This window comes from Musa acuminata, chromosome BXJ1-4, assembly GCF_036884655.1.
Source record: "Musa acuminata AAA Group cultivar baxijiao chromosome BXJ1-4, Cavendish_Baxijiao_AAA, whole genome shotgun sequence".
Taxonomy (NCBI): Eukaryota; Viridiplantae; Streptophyta; class Magnoliopsida; order Zingiberales; family Musaceae; genus Musa; species Musa acuminata.
The window spans coordinates 43894039-43912289 of NC_088330.1; the positions used below are offsets into that span (position 1 = coordinate 43894039).

An 18251-nucleotide genomic window follows, 5' to 3' on the forward strand; every position below is an offset into this window, starting at 1 on the left:
CCGCCCGCGGCCCAGTTGAACCGAACCGATGTCGCCAGTTTGACACGGATAAGAGGACCGACCGGTGGTCCACTCCACACTCGATTCAACATAAATAGGCCCATTAAGCATACATTATCAAAATTTTACCCAAATTCATCAAAATCTGACTCGAAATATAATTTTTTTTATTCACATGAGTTTCGTATTAGATTAACAATCATCATAGATTGGCTCAAAATCTAAATCGGTTGCTTCGGTGAGGTTTATGAACCGGAGCGGTTCAGCGAAACCGAACCACACGTCCGTCCACATTTGCTGATGCAAAAGAGTTATGTAATTGATTGATGGATTAATTAACGGAGAAGGACGGCAGCAATCTCCTTACCGTGACAGGAGTGCACACAAATCTTGCACTTCAATGCCGTGATGGAATGGCTTAGAAGAATCACGAAGTGGAGAAGAAGTCTCAGGAAGAGTTGGCCAAGCATGACACTCTTCCTACTGCTTTTATTATAGGAATGGGCGGCCTGCGAATAGTCACCCTCACACAGGGATGGATCATTGTTTCTCACATAAATGGTCAACTATATACACATATATATACATAATTTTGGACATGATTATTGCAAAATTATGCATGGAATTGTCTTCTTTCCTAACTCTGGGTTGACCAATTTGAAGGAAAAGAATATGGGGAATCAACTTAGTACAAACAAGATCCATGCGATACGGCGATCTCCATGCCCTACGTATCCTTGTGAGAGAAGAAGCAAAAATTTGATGTTCTTGTTTCCAGTGCATTGCCACAAAGGATTCTTTTGGAGTCAATCTACAGCACATTTATGAACTGCATGCATTAAGCATGTCCAGTTAGAAGTGATTTCCATAATTAGGATTGATGATTAGTAGGGAATCCATGAAATAGTTATCCTTACGATGGCAAGAGTCTTGAATGTTAACGAAATACAAAATAATAATAATATAGTAAATCATATATAATAATTATTTTATTATTTAGTTTGATTTTTTTGAATAAGAAAGCTAACAAATTTCTTCTTTGATTAATAGCTTTGTTAATAAAGCTGTAAAATTTGACAATATTAAACATGTTGACTACAAGTTTTGGATAGTGTGGCACTCATTTCTTTGCATCAAAAAGAAAAAGTCTGACCACATTTCTTCATTTAGACTCACCTTAATCATGCATGATCCATGTGCTCTCATTTATTAGATCTTTTCCTACATTTTTTTTTGTTTTTTTTTAAAAGTGGGAATCGAAGATGTTCAGAAGTTGACTTTAGAAAACATACTATTCTTTCCTTTACTTTCTCTCTCTCTCTCTCTCTCTCTGTCTCTCTTTGATATGCCCTCCCCTCCCACATGTATCTGTTGACATGATACCTAAAGCATCATTTGTTCAAACTGATAGCCAAATGATTTCAGACTGGAGTTTTAACATTGCAGATTTTAGCAGAAGCCAAATGATTGGACAAATATTGCAGTAGAAATAACATCAAAATGTCAAACAAACTCATAATCTAAATATATGATTATGCTAATAATATTTGCCTGAACAAATAAAACCATGGAAGATATTATTTCCTTGCAAAACTTCATTTTTTTTGTTAATTTGTTGGTAAGAAAATGGAAAATTAAAAAAATATTATTTTACAAATTTGTATGATTTTTTTTAATTTTTTTTCAAATATTTTCTCAAGAAAATAAAAAAGTGTAATAAATTTATTTTCTTTTTCAACTATTTAATCAGATCATTTTTTTTTTCTAGGGAAAAGAAGTTAGATTTGGCCCCTGTGGTCAACCTGCCTTATTCTTCTTGACAGTCTTGGGTTACTGCCAATACACACATCAGATGGTGGCCAGTTCAAGTTTTTTATATGGGTGCAGTCCTACAAAAGGAAGGCCCAATCTCCCTTGGAGAAGAGAACTGGTGATAGCAGAAGAGCTTTTTCTATTAGCAAGTGTTGACCTTTTGTTTGTGTAATCATATAGGTTAGACAAAGAAGAAGAAACATAATTCACTGCAAGTCGCAAGAGTGTTGGCAGAAGAAACAAAGGTAATGCCTTTGGTTTAGCATGTAGAAAGGAAGTAACTGCTTAAATTAAAAAGATCAATGCAGAAGGAAGCAAATCTGAAAAGAAGGTTTGCACATTGAAGCTGAGAAACATGTTGAACTTGTTCTCGGGAGAAAGTTCAAATTGTAGATTCTTCTTCTTAGCAGAAGATGGAGTTGTGTGATTCCACCTTCACTTTGTGGAAATCCAAATCCTCTAACTACTAGCTAGCATCTGTGCTGCCCAAGAGGTTGCAAGAAGAGGACAGAGGTCCTGATAGATTCAATGACCAGGTTGGCCATCCCCACTTTACTAGCTGAAGTTTACTGAACTCAGAAATCACACATGAGGTTCTGATATGTGCCATATTGAAAAGATAAAAGAAGGAAAGGATTTCACAAAGCTGTTCATGGTGATGTTTGCTACATGACAATTATTTGGAATCATCAACTGATTCCAGCTTACACAGGATGTGACAGGCAGGGTGTGAGCATTGATAGGATCCAGTGTCATATAATTTGCCTTGAGTACAATTATGTAAACCATCATTTACTGAACCAAATAATTAATTAATCGAGCAACCTCGACGAATCGATCGATCGATAAATGTCATAAAATGAGGTCATTATCTCCTGTCTTTTTACATAAAGAGAAGGAGAAATCAAATCTGGCCTTCTTCTGTTTCTGTGATTAACAAAATGCTTAATCATTATGCACCTGTAACCTCCAACATATTTCATTTCAGGAGTACTACTGATTTGAGATGTCCAGATTCAGTAGCATTCAAATGAGAAAAAGGTACATGGATAGCATCCTTGGAGATCAACTGCACATGCCACCAGAGAATCTTGAGGAGCAAGCTCTTGTGCTAATGGATCTCTGAATCCAGACTGGCAACATTTGCTGTTTTATTCTCACTACAGCTTTGCAGACCATGATAAGGTTTCTGGCTTCGGTACCAGATTGACTATGAATGTTCACAACTAATTATGTGCACCATTGTTAGATTAATGGAAGTAAAACTCATTCCTTGGGTATGCAAACAGTCAGAAAGTGTTTAGTGTACATATATAGAGTAGATCTGTTCTTTGGACAGTATCTTCAGAAAGATCTTACAACTAGAACAAAGCCATCAGTTAAGTAGATACTGAGGCAGTCATCATACTACCACAACAGTTGGGCCAACTGTTGGATTTGGACAAGGTAAAGGCCTTCTAGATCTACTTAGGTCTTTGAGATGACAACAAGAACTTAACAGCTATTCTTCAAGGATAGATACAAGGAAAAAAAAGTCTTCAGGAACTATAGCTTCATTACGGCATCAATGGAGGTAGAATTGAGTTTGGAGATCAAATTAATATGCTTAAACTTGCAGATTTTTGGTTTTTCTTTCCCCTCCAAACATATCCCATGAGATGTTAAATTCTGTCACATATCTGTTCAACTATTCCATAATATTACTGCATACACCAGAAATGAAAACTCCTATCCATATATCCTTCACAAGATATAATGAGTGGCAAATATTTAACTATTCTTTAGTTTGAGATAGCATTGCAAAAATATCTTCTGAGACACTAAAAGTTGAATTTTAGACACACCTGATCATTGGCAAGAGCAATCAAAGATGAGCAACAAGATTTGCTGTCATATCTAAATGCAGCACCTAATTCTGAAACACTTTTTGAGTGTTTTGGTAGCCCAGATGTAGACCAAATTTCCAACCATCTAAAAGGAAAGAAAGAGAAAAGGCAAGACATGAAGACACTGCCACTGTGAATCTTTTGCAATGGAGATGAGTTTCCAAGCCAACAAGCCACATAAAAGAATTTACATTTTTTTTGTTCCTTTTTTTTATTTGACAATAAACAAATCCAGACATACAAGCATGAAGATGCCAAAATTTGGTAACAATGAAAGAAAATATCAAAATGCATATCCATATACAATTTATTTCTTTGAAGCAGAACTACAAAATCATATTTATTCAACAATCCCATTAGACAAAGCTATACATGCATACACTGTGTAACCATAATAAGATTAAGAACCAATATCTATACAAAAATTTTCCATGACATAAAGAAATCTGATTTCTTGCTTCAGACAAATACCTGTTTGATTGAGCAAATTACAAACGAGACTTTTCACAATGTCCAAGTAAGTCCTTTCCATCGAGCACCATCAAATGCTATATATAATATGATATGACATGACATGATACCAACCAAAAGGCATGTCAGTTTTTACTAGGCTTTACTAATAACTTAACATCAAAAAAATAATTTGATTAGTGCATCATTCATTTCAACTATTTAAAAGTAATTATGATGAGATTTTTAGGGTGTGTTGATAATAGCCTTTTTTCATGCTATGAGTTATCTTGGAAAAGTAATTATGATTCTGATTAGTTCACTCAGAGATAAATTTCGACATAGAGGGACACTCCCAACCAGTGGGCATTCTGTGCTGCCAGATCAAACAGGTTAAGGATACATTAAGGAGACACCTTCCAAGCCTCCATGATCGAGTCAAACATGAACAGTCACTGTCGGTGATGGACATGGCATCCTCCAAGGATCTACCGGACCAAGCAAAATTTCCCCGTGCTTGTTCATAATCGATGCTGTCAATTCTGTATAAAGATAATGACTGCAAGTAGTAGTTGCAAGTGCAGATGTTTGACACTAGGCATGCTGATGTTTCAGATAGTTTTGAGCTATAAAAAAGGCTTGGAAGCTCGGACCACCTTGAATCAGTGCAGTTTCAGACAAGCGAGGGAAGAGAGACGGACGACAAAGGATCACAGAGACTGAAGCTAAGCTTCCTGGAGTGGCGTTGGAATGATGGGCTATGGAGATGGAGGGAGAGCAGTAGAAACTTCCTAAAAGTTGTGTGTTGAAGGGCTGTTTCTGAGTTGGTGATGGCAATCATGCATGGAAGCTGCCCTTTGTTCCGGATGGAGATCGACATGACTCCACCCAACTTACATATGTTACTGTAGAAACTCCTCGACGCATGATATAATACTTGAATACAGGTTGACCGGAGGAAAACAAACACATTGTTTAGGAAGAACATGAGGAAGATATTACAGGAGTAGCACGAATGTTGACTCCTAACCCTTAGTGGTGAACCACTGATGATGGTGATGATGTTACCCAATGCAGCGACGAATGAGCATAAAAACAAGGAACTTGCGGCAGAATCTTAAACGATGATTTCCTATTTCTTTTAAGAGAAACACTTCGATTAATCTGCGAAGGTTAAATCAAGAAGTGGTTGTGTTCATCTCCTCTTGTGTTCGTATCTTATATGCAGAAAGCAGTCAGTCGCGGGCATGGAGAAAGGAAAGGGGAGGCTGCAGATTGCGCACCGATTCGGGGGCACGACAGGCGGCCGGATGGATCGGACCTGACCGGTCAGGTCGGGCCCGCGGGACGTGTCTCTGCCGTCGGTGCTCCAATAAAATAACAAAAACACTGCTCTGTTGAGACGTTAAAGTCCTGTTGTTACTACCCGTGCCCGAGAACCACGGAAACCCTCCTCGCATTCAATTATTCGACACCCCGCCCGCTACCCTCTCCCTTATTGCAGAGGAGCCCTGGGTCCCAAAACTTAGGATCCGGGCATAGGATTCCAATCACGTGCGTTTAAATCGACGTGGTGATATGAATCCGATGGAACTTCGCGTTCAACTATTCGACACCCCGAATCGCTACCCGCTCCTGTATTGGATTCGGGCAATGGGTCCCGATCACGTGCATTCGAGGATGACGTGGTGGGAGATGAATTCGATGGGCAGAAAAGATGAGTACGTGCGACCATAATACTGGAAATCAATGCAAGCGTGGAGACAAGACAGGCCTGCGATACATAATTCACGGCTGGGGTGGACTCCACCGTGGTCCACACCCACGACCATCTCCTCGTCCGATCTGGGGGAATCGACGGCTGTGATGCTGACACCACTCAAGTCACGTCAATAGTACGAGTACAGAGCAGTATTTATTGGTGCCTTACTGCTCCTCACGTAAAAGGTCGTAGAAATATTACCGCACCTCGCCCGGAAGACGAACGAGTGCTGTGTAGTTTCATGGGAGAGCATAAGATTATGAGTGATTACAGCGGACAAGACAGCGGCTGTGATGCCAAATTCATGTGTCGGTGCTTATCCTCTTTGAGCTTGTCATTTCTTATTTTCACGTTAGATGTATGGGCAAAACCTCAAGCAAAGAAGAGAATTCTAACAGTACCTTTCCTTCTTTATGGCTGTCGGAGCGGTGTCTTTGATGGAGACACAGAAGGGACGGTTGTCTAGGAGTGTTGGGTCATCCCCTGTACCGAGCTCCTCCAGCTGTAACCTGCTCTGCTTTCGGGTTTCTTGTTTTGAGGGGGTTGGATTAATATGGTTCGTGTTTTGCATTGTTTGGCGCAGTAATCATGGGAAACCCATTAAAAAAGCTGCCTTTTTTGTGATGCTTTCGCTTTCGTTCTGCTCCACCGTGTTCTTCTTTAATATTCTTTTTTCTTCGTTCCTGTGGCGATCGGCGATAGACGTGTCGAGCTGTTCTTTTTATTCGCTTGCTCTGTGGGTCTTTGTCGTGCCCTTCATATTGCGGGGAAGGAGAGAGCGGCAAGGTCACCCGCGTCCAAGCTGTAATCGGTGGAGGGCAAGAGACAGTGAATTCACGAGACTGGGACGACGCGCCTTTAAGAAGGTGCTCCCTCTCTTCGACTTCCTTCCCCCTCCTCCTAGTTCCTCTGCATCCGAGGTAAAAATCCCACCTTTTTTGCTCTCTCCCTCGGTCGCATTGCCGTCGTAAGCCTCGGCTCCGGCCCCGAACCGCTTGGATCCGTCGAGGAATTGGGTCCCCGACGCCGGATATATAGGAAAGGTGGGATCTTCACCGCATTCGGAAAAGGCTAGACGTAATGGCGCCGTCGTTCGGGTGGTGGGATAGGGAGGCCCACCGGGGAACGCCGGTAATCGTCAAGATGGAGAACCCCAACTGGTCCATCGCGGAGATATCGTCTCCTGATGACGATGAGTACGGCGCCGGCGAGGAGTTCGCGGTACCCGGGGGAGGGGCACGGAAGGGGGCCCGGGGAAAGAACGCTAAGCAGATCACCTGGGTGCTCCTCCTGAAGGCGCACCGCGCCGCCGGTTGCCTCACCTACCTCGCCTCCGCCGCCGTCGGCCTCGCGTCCGCCGTGCGCCGCCGCGTCGTGTCCGGGAGGACGGACTCCGACGCCGCGTCCTCCTTGCCGGAGGAGAGCCCCGTGCTGCGCTCGCGGTTCTACTCCTGCATCAAGGTCTTCCTCTGGCTATCCGTCGTTCTACTCGGGTTCGAGTTCGCCGCGTACTTGAAAGGCTGGCATTTGAGCGCCGTGGAGATGCACCGGTTGGTTCTGCCTTCGTCCCTTGGAGTCCGGGGGCTCTTAGAGTCGCTGTACACCGGATGGGTGCGGTTCCGGGTGGAGTACATCGCACCGCCGCTTCAGTTCCTCACGGACGCCTGCGTCATCCTCTTCCTCATCCAGAGTGCCGATCGCCTCATCCTCTGCCTCGGCTGCTTCTGGATCCGCTTCAAAGGGATCGAGCCCCTGCCGAAGCGCTCCATTGGAGCCTCCGAGGACCCCGAATCCGGTGGCGACGACTACCCCATGGTTCTAGTCCAGATTCCTATGTGCAATGAGAAAGAGGTGTGGTTGGGCAACAAGCTTGAATCTTTCCGTTTTGGACTCGTATGTTTTGAGCCAAACTTACCAGCTTTGTTGATTTTTGTCGGCACTCACAGGTATACCAGCAATCGATAGCTGCGGTGTGTAATTTGGATTGGCCAAGGTCCAACATTCTGATTCAGGTGTTAGATGATTCCGACGATCCCACGACGCAGGCATTGATAAAAGAGGAGGTGGAGAAGTGGCAGCAGAATGGCGCCCACATTGTATACCGACACCGGGTCATTCGAGATGGTTACAAGGCAGGAAACCTCAAGTCAGCAATGAATTGTAGCTACGTCAAGGACTATGAGCTTGTTGCCATCTTCGACGCCGATTTCCAGCCCACACCGGACTTCTTGAAACGGACCGTGCCACATTTCAAGGTTTGTCCTTGTCCAAACTCCAAATACTTTGTCTGGAGTCATATGGATTCATGGCTAATGACAATTTTTGTTCAATGGGAATCGCAGGACAATGAGGAGTTGGGATTGGTGCAGGCAAGATGGTCTTTCGTGAACAAAGATGAGAATTTGCTGACCCGGTTGCAGAACATTAATCTGTGCTTCCACTTTGAGGTGGAACAGCAGGTGAACGGGGTGTTCATCAACTTTTTTGGGTTCAATGGCACCGCAGGTGTCTGGAGGATTAAGGCACTCGAGGATGCAGGAGGTTGGCTGGAGAGGACCACGGTTGAGGACATGGACATTGCCGTTCGTGCTCATCTAAAAGGATGGAAGTTCATCTACCTCAATGATGTGGAGGTATAAAGAGGTCTTGGGATGACCTAAATTGTCACAAATTTTTACAGGAATGTTTGAGGATATTTACTTATCTTGAATTCTCTGTCCAGTGTCAATGTGAATTGCCAGAGTCATACGAAGCTTACAGAAAGCAGCAGCATCGGTGGCACTCTGGCCCTATGCAGTTGTTTAGGCTTTGCTTGCCAGATATCATCAGATCTAAGGTATGATTTGTAAACGGAACATGAAATGCTCCACTTCAATGCATGGAAGCTTATTTTATCATTTTGAATCTTGTTAGCTGTCTGTGCTAGATATAATCGGCTGGATTGATACTTGGAAAAAGAATATGACTGGTTCGATTGAATTTGTTGATAAAAATGGATTGGCCTAAGTTTCTAACCGACATAAGCATCATTCGATAAATTGGCTAAAAACTTCAAAGTGGATGATATCATGCAGGTGGGTTATAATAATTATGCTTGAAATATATTGAGGTATTTTATCTACATGTTCCGAGTCCTATAAATTATATTAGTGCATCAAAGCTGTGCTAGAAATAGCCGGCTGGGTTGGTTTTTTGTGAGAGGATATAACCAGTTAAGTTGAATCTGTTGATTGAAATATACTGCCCTAGGTTGCTGGCAATTGACATCAGCATTATTATATCAAGTAAAAAACTTGAAAGTGGATGAGATCACCCAGCTGGTTCATAATGGTTATGCTTAAAATAAGTGGGTGAAATTTGATATGCCTCTTTGAGTTCTTTTAGTTCCTAACTATATCAGGTAGCAGAGATTTTTTGGCACATATTATAAGAAAAGACACTATCATAGCACACCAGCCTTTCTCTAAATATCAACCTAAAAGTGATGTATTTTTACGTGGTGTAAGCTCATATATGTGTATACTGCATCATGGAAATCCATGCTTTATTTTCGTAGGCTTTTCTTCCCAATGAATATTGGTTGAACTATCAGGGATTTACGGAAGATAGAAATATTTGGATACTGCATCCATAGGAGAAATGCAATTAACACTTCGTAATATGATTCACTATTTAGGTGTAAAATATGTCATGCATGGATATCGAGACCGATTTTTCAAGCTCATTACTATGATATCTGGCAGCCATGTGTATGGCCAATAATTGGCAACATCATATGCAGCTAACAGCATCTAAACAATTTGGCACTTTAATACCCCTTTTGGCTTTTTTTGACAAATGTGTCACTTCAACTGCCATGGCAATTAATTTTGTTCTATGTTTCATTATTATTTGACTCTTCAGATAGCCTAAAGTTGCTGAAATTTCAGCAGTTCAAGTGTTCAACTAAGTCTTGCTTATGTATTACTCTAAATATTTCTTACGAAAATGTATCCAATGGTTTCTTTTGTCATTTACATTTGTTATTCTCATTGCAGATTGGGTTCTGGAAGAAGTCCAACTTGATATTTCTGTTCTTCCTCCTCCGGAAACTCATATTACCTTTCTATTCCTTCACACTGTTCTGCATCATCCTCCCACTGACTATGTTTGTTCCTGAAGCCGAGCTCCCTGCATGGGTAGTCTGTTACATTCCTGCAGCCATGTCCTTCCTCAACATTCTGCCAGCCCTAAGATCCTTCCCATTTATCGTCCCATACCTTCTCTTTGAGAACACAATGTCGGTGACCAAGTTCAACGCGATGATCTCAGGTCTCTTTCAGCTTGGAAGTGCCTACGAGTGGGTTGTCACTAAGAAGTCTGGCCGTTCCTCTGAGGGTGATCGTATTTCTCTAATGAAGAAGGAGCCCAAACAGCAGCGAGGTGCCTCTGCACCCAATCTTGATGCCATTGCAAAAGATGAACTCGAACCAAAAAAGGAGTCAAAGAAGAAGCACAACAGGATTTATCGGAAGGAGCTAGTACTTGCATTCCTTCTGTTAACTGCTTCAGCTCGTAGCTTGTTATCGGCCCAGGGTATCCATTTCTACTTCCTCCTCTTCCAGGGGATCTCATTTCTATTAGTGGGCCTTGATCTGATAGGTGAGCAGATTGATTGAACTTGAAAGACTAGTTCAAAACAGTGTTACCAGCATAGACAGTCATCATGGACAGTGCATAGTATCGAAGAGTATCCTTGTTTGGGGAAGGACACAAAAACTAATGCCCCTCCCGAAATCTTTTCCTTCCCTTCCCTTTGTGGAGAGATTCAAGTAAAGTTTCCTCTCCATGGAGATGTAGATAGACCCACTCTCAGACTGCCGGATGCTTTTTATTCTTTCAGGTATCATTCTTTTGTAAGAAAGGTTTGACGTTCAGAGGGGAGTTTCCTTATAGCTAGACAATTTTAGTCTCTGTTTGAAGCTGGTAGATAGTGGAATAAGCTTAGGTGAATCACTACACTGCGAATCCCCAAACAAGTGCATAGCCTTCCAATGAGAATGCCAGAAGACTTCAAGATTACTCTATACACGAAAACGCGATATTCATCGGAAGTGAAAATTAGGTTTCTCTTCTTGTTTTCCTAGGGTTGTGGTGTCTCAGGTGTACTTGTTTTTTCTTCATTTTAACATGGCAACTCATTCCCAATGTGAAATGGAACCTTTTGATTTCCAGTACAATGCAGCTGACCTTGTTGAATGACATGGATGGATGCTTTCATCTTTCATTATAATGTTGTAGTTTTGGTAAGATCTTTGTGCAGAAGAACGCACAAGACCATAGTAGCATCATGCAGTTATATGCAAGTCAACAGAGCTCTCTTTGTCGGATCGATGAAAGTAATGATAATGTTATGTCTCGCACTGCAATGGTGATCTTGTTTATGACTTGTCTCCATTGGGCAAGAATGATATTGGCACAGTCTATCGGTTTGGTCTTATCTTCTCTACTTGGTAACAGTTGTTGTTCACATGACAGGCAGTGGTATCAAAAATTGGCTGTGGAGGGTCAGGAAGTGACCCCAGATATGTGCCACAGACAGCCAAGCCTGCCTGTCTGTCTGCTAGGATGGATTCAAATCCAGTCTGGTTGGACAGTCTGCGGGGCCTTTTTGAGGTCATTTCTTCAGCCTTCAAAACAGTACTCCTCAAGTAAAGTGCTGGGTTTGCTTGCATGATATCATCATCACCATGGCCACTAATTAAGACCGCACTGCTCTTTGACAAGTGTTAAATGTATGCAGTGAACAAAATTTGCCTGCAAAACTTGTCTGTGTATGCCATGCAAGAAATTATGCAGTCTGGATATGAACTAGCATGGTCCACCAAGAATCTGGAAGTGTTCCATGTAGATTTAGCACTCTGCAGAAATCTTATTGCTTCATGTGGTGAAGGAAAAAGCGTACAAGCATCAATATGCTGCCTCTGTGATGTAATGGTCCATGCAATGCTGTCATCGGTGGTCCGGCTTGGCTGATGACAATGGCTTACCTCCATGCTCGCGTGAACCATTCTTCTTCACTCTGAAAGCATGATGCTCTGCTGATTCAGATTGCTGCTGCTGCTGCAGAGCCTCTCACTCCTGCAGGGTGTCTTGGTTAAGAATGAACAGGATATAAACCCTCTGTTGTATGTGTCAAGTACAACCGTGCCAACACAAAAGCAGGCAGAGGGAATCAAATCAGAAAGACTGGTGGAGGAATAGTTAAATGCTTCAAGTAACTGCAGCTGAAAGATCAAAAGATTCTTCTGTGAAACCTTGATTTACTCTTATCAGTATGCTTTGTTTTGAAAAATGTATACAGGGCTACATCAGGAATCCTTTCTTGATAACCATTCGAGAAGATTTTGGACATTGCCAACAAAAGGGCTGCAAGAGAGTATAATAGCCTGAAGCTGAAACAATTTGAGGAGTAGCACTGAACAGTTTGCTTCCTGATGAAGTTGCAGCAAATGTGTTGGTTTATGGAACTCAACTCATTATTTGCTCTGAGATCAGTTAGCTCTAATACTATGGATCAAAGGAGCATTTTTTGTTCTGCTTTATAAAGCTATTATACTCTTGGAGGTACTCATGCAATCAAGCTGACAAGAAGTACCATGCAATCAACTCAGTGATCTGTAGTTTGATACTGATACTTGAGTTGCTATATGTAGTGTTCTTCGGGATCTTTAACCCACAAAGCATCACTGGATCACGAAGAAACTATTTATCCTAGTGAACAGACAAGGATCAGTTGAATAACCCTCGTCCATCTTGATTGTTAACATGGACAACGATGAATCTACCAGAGGGAAACGGCTGCTTCACATCATCCTAAAGCCACTCTACCACCATGGAGTAATTACTGCAAGGAACTGCACAGTGCGGAGGAAGCCAACTAATGTGAATGGCATGGCACTTGCGGAAGAAGGCATGCACGAGTTCGAACTCAGGTACATCCTATGTATGATCTTCCAATCCTACATCTTATCTCTCTAACACCCAGTGTGGTGCACACATGACCTAGCTTTCATCACACTCTTTTAGCTTAGGCACACATGCCCAAGCTTGTGATCCTGCACATGATACAATAGATGTAAGAATTTGCAGTCACAAGTCAGATAAAATCTTTGAATCCCCATTTCTATAAGCTTCAATCTAGTTCAGACAAACTCATACTTAATTGTAAACCCTACTGTAGGTCCCAGGGATTGACAAGCCCTTGGGACACTAAGAAGAACACAGAAAGGATAGGACTCAGGAGCCAGGGTGATGTAGTGATTAAAGACAATATTTAGTACACTAAGAAATGCAGTTTTCACAAAGAACAATATTAGAGAGGATTAAGCACCAAAAGATTGTGACAGCCAAACTACAACATAGATGAGGAATTACCCTAAAACCTCCAAAGCCTCCATACTGCAAAACCCTTCCCCAAGTGGCCAAGGAGAAGATACAAAACACTTGAAGGCCACTGGAAAAGGCCACTGAGGCCAAGGTACCTACAGATCTCATGGATATCCGACCAATGTCCACCCACAAGCAGCTTACACTTAACTATTACTTCCCTACTCTCCAGCCTTCTCGATCACCGGGATTTGTGCTACCTTCAGTTGCATCAGTTTGAAGTTGCAGAGAGGCTCATGCATCTGTCCAAGCAGCAAACACTGGCATGTGAGACAAGGGCAGCGCAGACCTTAGCTGGGTTGATGGCATCCATGAGTGCAGCGGTGTAGGACTGATGAGCTTTGGAGGGGTCTTAGCAAAGAGCATGGAAATATCAGTCCTATCAGGACTCCCTTCTCTGGAGCTGCTCAAGCTGGTAAACAGAGATGAAGGATTCATTCCTGGAGCAGTCACCAGATTGGCCGAATCACCGATGCCTTGTGCCGAGGTGTTCATGCTGACTACACTGTGCAGATTGCTTGCCGAGTGCTCATTTGGAAATCCAGCACTGCTAGTTATTAGCGTCTGATTTTGTTCTTGGGGGATCGGTGATGTTTGGTTGGTGGACTGATAGCTACTCGTGATGTTGTCCGCAGTTAGATTAAGCTCCCGGTTGCTGCTTGGAGCTGAGGGCTCGACGTTGTTGTTCCTTCTCGCGAGTTCACCCGCAAGCAGAGTGCTGCTTGCCATGATCTTCTCCACATGGTATCGCGAGATGTCGAAGTTGGTGACGGCATTCAGGCCACGGAACTTGATTGCGGCAATGTCATATGCCTCAGCTGCTTCCTCTTGGGTACCTAAGATTCAATGTCACAGTGTGAGAGAGATCAAAAAGTGGATGCTTTTTGTCATCACTTCCAACATCAAAGATCATGAATCGGTCAAACAAAGGCTTTGGAGTCACTGGGTGATCAGCCTTGCGAAAAGCATGACCATAGCAAATAAAAAGTCTCGCTCTGGAAAGCATGCTTTGCCAGGGAAAAGCAATCTTTGAGAATGGCTGGGCAATCAACATGTTAGATTTGGCAGCATTATGATTGGACCTCTGACTTCACGAACAAAGGACATGGATGACCACGCTCGTGATACAACCATGCAAATTGCATCAACAACGGTAAGCCCACCTCAATCTACAGACTTACTGAAGGTTCCAAGATAAAGATCCTTGTTCCCTGAGACCCTCCCTATCCGAGCTTGCCACCTTCCATGTTGGTGATGCCTGAAAACACATCCGCATGTTAAGAACTGAAAATCCAAGGGACCCGAGGATGAGTTTCGAAGAGAGACCTCGTCACTCCTCGATAGATTGATGCTCCTCGGGAAAACCCGCTACTCTTCCTGGCGATGGAAGACGGAAGAGAGATGAGAAAAGATCAAGAACAGCATAAAGTAGAAAGAAGGCAGGAATGGATTTTACCTTCTTAGATGGGCGACGTATTCCTGCCGACTCATGTTCTTCATTTCCTCGAGCTCTTCCCGGTAATCTTCCAGCTGAATTCAAACCCATCTTTAGTTAGCATGCTGATGCACGATGCTTCGAGAACCCAACACTCGATCTGCGTACCATGAAGTTGATGTGTGTGCTCGTTCCCCAGTATTTTAGTGCCGCCAAGTCGTAGGCTCTCGCAGCTTTCTCTTCCATGTCGTAACCCCCTGGGAGACACCAGATCGAAGTGCTAAGGAGTCTTGCACTCTGGAAATGGAGGTGCTCTATGGATGAAACGATGACAAGACAGAAGCATACCCAAGTAAACTGCGTTCCCGAATAGTTCACCATCCAAAACATCCCATCCCCAGGCAACAACGCAACAGATTAGATGTGACGAAATGGGTCAGCTCCCGAATGTACGTGTATCGGTTTGTTCTACTGACCTTGCCTTCCTTTCCTGGTTTGGCCTTCCCTCTTGCAACTGTTGTCCCACAGATGAGCTTCGTATCTGCCGGTCCATCTATGCCTGTTGAAGAAGCACCCACCCGAGTGAGAACAGAAGACACCCAAGTTGGCTATACTCCATCAAAATGACCAGGGGAGAAGATAACATATGCAGAGAACTATATAGAACAGGAAAGAACAGCAAAAGATCTGCGCTGACCTCGTAACACCCCTGTACTGAGATGTTCTCTGCCCAAATGTGTCGATCGACTTCCGGTGGACCGGTTGCTTTTGGCCTCCTTTCCCGGCGCCTCTCTTCTTGGTAGGATCTAAGATCACGTAGTCATCAGCTGTGGCAGAAGAGGCGTGCTGTGGAGCAGTGACACAACTGGACTGTGAAACGGGGCTCATGGACAAGCTCAGAGATTGCAAATCTCCATACCCCATGGCAGCAACAGGACCAGAGCCCATCCCATCACCCACATCACCGTTGCTGCCACCGGTCACCCAGTTCCTAAGCCTTGGGATGGCTTCATCCCTCACAGCTTGCCCCTCCAATGGAGCCTGGTACATCTCATGGCTCGTCAGCAGAGAACAGATGCCTTGTTGCAGCGGCTGGAAGTATGGGAGCTGCTCATGGAGGATGCCCGATGGATGGCTTCCGTTGCCCTCAGGCTCTGGATTCTGGTGGTAGTATATGCTGTCCAAGCTTAAAGCCATTGCTCCCCTGTCATGGTTCCCGTACTGATGGGTCCCCATGTTTGGACCACAGCCTAAGAAGTCTTCCAGTTTGGGGGATGGAGATGGCACCATTGCTTCATACCAAACAAAACAGGATAAGGAATATGGAAAGTGCCTTAGATTCACCTGCTTGCTCGGGAGTGTGGAGACACACCTTGTTCGTGTGATCTGCTGAGGGCTTCCATGAGGCAGAGAGACCCATTAGACTTGAGAGGCATGGAAGACAGCTGAGAGTAGTATCCCCCATTCTCACTCACCCCGTAGCTGAAGCCAGAGCTGCTCAGCTGAGGAGAGAGGAAGAGGCTAGCAGAGGCTGCGGAGACGGCACCGGGAGGAGGCTGGGATTGGTGATGATGGTGTGGGTCGGCAGGCACCTCCATGTTCATGTGAGAGGAGAGGGAGAAGCCCAACCAGCTGCCGTTGTTGTTGTTGTTGTTCATGGACTTCATCTTCTTCTTCTTCTTCTTCTTCTTCTTCTTCTTCTTCTCAACAGGACCCAAGGTGAGGCAGCTCAATCATTGGACGGTACGTGGTGTAATCATTCCACCATTGTTGCTGCCCGCCATTGAACTTGGGTTTTTGTGTTGGGGCTTCAATCCGAGTGAGCTCTCATGGTGGAAGATGCAGAGCATTCCCATGCGTTCTCTTGCAAGGGACCTGAGGTCCCTTTAAAAGAAGCGAGGAGAAGGAAGAGAGATCCAGCAAACAAATGCTGGGTAAATTCCACTCTCCTCCGCCTCTTTATAGGGATCTGTGTTCTGAGAAGGACCATGACTTTGGCTTTTCCTTCTCCTTCCTCCTGACTTTTGCCTTAATGCCTGTTAAACCCTACTGAAACCCACTGCTTTGGAGGCTTAAAGTGCAAGCGGGATTGCACCCACAATTGGGGCCTGGCATGTCTATTACCCACGAGGAAAGCTTCGGAAAACACACAGAATTAATGGAGGGAGGCAGCTTTTCCTTCTCTTCCTCGTGCTTGTCTCGAAGAGTTTGTGGCCAAAACATGAGATTGACAGGGGAGGGAGGCCATCTGTCAACCTTGTCACCTCACAACAGTTGTAGCTCTGTACCACCCTACGCTGCCAACTGAGTGATCTAATTGCGAGTATGGTTTCCCGAGTTCACCATGCATCCTCCTTCCACACCAAAGATTTGCCGAGGCAAGCAAAGAGCAGAGGAAGAAGAGGATTACAATGTGTGATCTCACACGTCTGCAGGTGGAAATTCCATTGTTTGAGGTATCGAATGTGGTCAACAGCTGCTTGCAGACAAAAACCGGAATGCGGCTCGACAGTATGTGCTTCACAAATTCCGTGAATACCGCAGCATCGTCTCTTCTTCACTGTACCAACGTATTCCATGTAGAAAGTGATTACAGGGTGGGCATACGTGATGCATGCAGATGTGCATGGCTGCTGTACATCTCCCCACCCACGCAACTATCAGGTTCTTGATTACTTGAATGATGATCGAGAGCAGCAACTACATCCCACAAGAACACTTTTGCTGGGAATTATTGCCCTGCATACAATGCTTCACGCCTCTTCTTCTTTCAGTAGTCCCTTTCGGTGGCAGAGACGAGACTGTGTTATTATGACATGCTGCTCTGCCTACTGTCATTTATGTCATAATTTTTCTGTGTACTTGTTGGGCTAATGGCTATTCACCATCACCAAAAAAAAATATCTCTCTCTCTCTCTCTGTGGTCAGACCAAACATTCCTAATGCTCGGATCCTGTGACCATCCACAGCAGGGAGATGTGGAATCTACCATGCTATGAATCTGGACTCGAAGATCTTTAAACTTGTTGTGTCTCAAAGAAAAAGAAAAATAAAGATCTCTTTTACCCCTTCTTCTTTGGAGTTTTATTCCATCAGAGCAAACAAGACAGTGGCCAAGAGGGAGGAGGGGGTCTTGGTATTTGTTGTTAGCAAAAGAAGCACTTTATTCATGAGAGAGGCCATGACCGATTCACCGAGACAGTCTCCCTGGGAGAAGGTGGTGCTGCCTTCTCTGACCACTACAGCGGCACCCTCAGGCAACAACAGTACCATCAAATCCATAACCTAACTGGCTGGCTAGCACAAACACACACACAGAGAGAGAGAGAGAGAGAGAGAGAGAGAGACAGGCCATCTCTCCCTGTAATCCTGGATGGATGGATAGATAGATGGACATGCGCTTGGGTTCTTAGTACCAACATGGCATTTGTATCGGTCATCCATGGACGCATGAGGGCCACAGGCCTAGTGGACCTCT

General features: G+C 44.0%; 2 protein-coding genes across 2 annotated transcripts; one reads left to right on the plus strand and one right to left on the minus strand.

Moving 5' to 3' along the window:
• The first annotated feature begins 6682 nt into the window (after positions 1-6682).
• Positions 6683-11123, plus strand: LOC135671899 (probable xyloglucan glycosyltransferase 9). Its single transcript, XM_065180276.1, has 5 exons — positions 6683-7761; positions 7857-8165; positions 8253-8543; positions 8633-8746; positions 9948-11123. The coding sequence occupies exons 1-5, from the start codon at positions 6991-6993 to the stop codon at positions 10566-10568; spliced, it is 2106 nt and encodes a 701-aa protein (XP_065036348.1). The 5' UTR covers positions 6683-6990; the 3' UTR covers positions 10569-11123.
• Positions 11124-13328: 2205 nt separating this feature from the next.
• Positions 13329-16582, minus strand: LOC103982200 (AP2-like ethylene-responsive transcription factor CRL5). Its single transcript, XM_009399043.3, has 9 exons — positions 16146-16582; positions 15471-16065; positions 15250-15332; positions 15122-15130; positions 14942-15030; positions 14795-14868; positions 14665-14715; positions 14520-14596; positions 13329-14174 (listed from the first exon to the last, which is right to left on the minus strand). The coding sequence occupies exons 1-9, from the start codon at positions 16438-16440 to the stop codon at positions 13573-13575; spliced, it is 1875 nt and encodes a 624-aa protein (XP_009397318.2). The 5' UTR covers positions 16441-16582; the 3' UTR covers positions 13329-13572.
• Positions 16583-18251: the final 1669 nt, after the last annotated feature.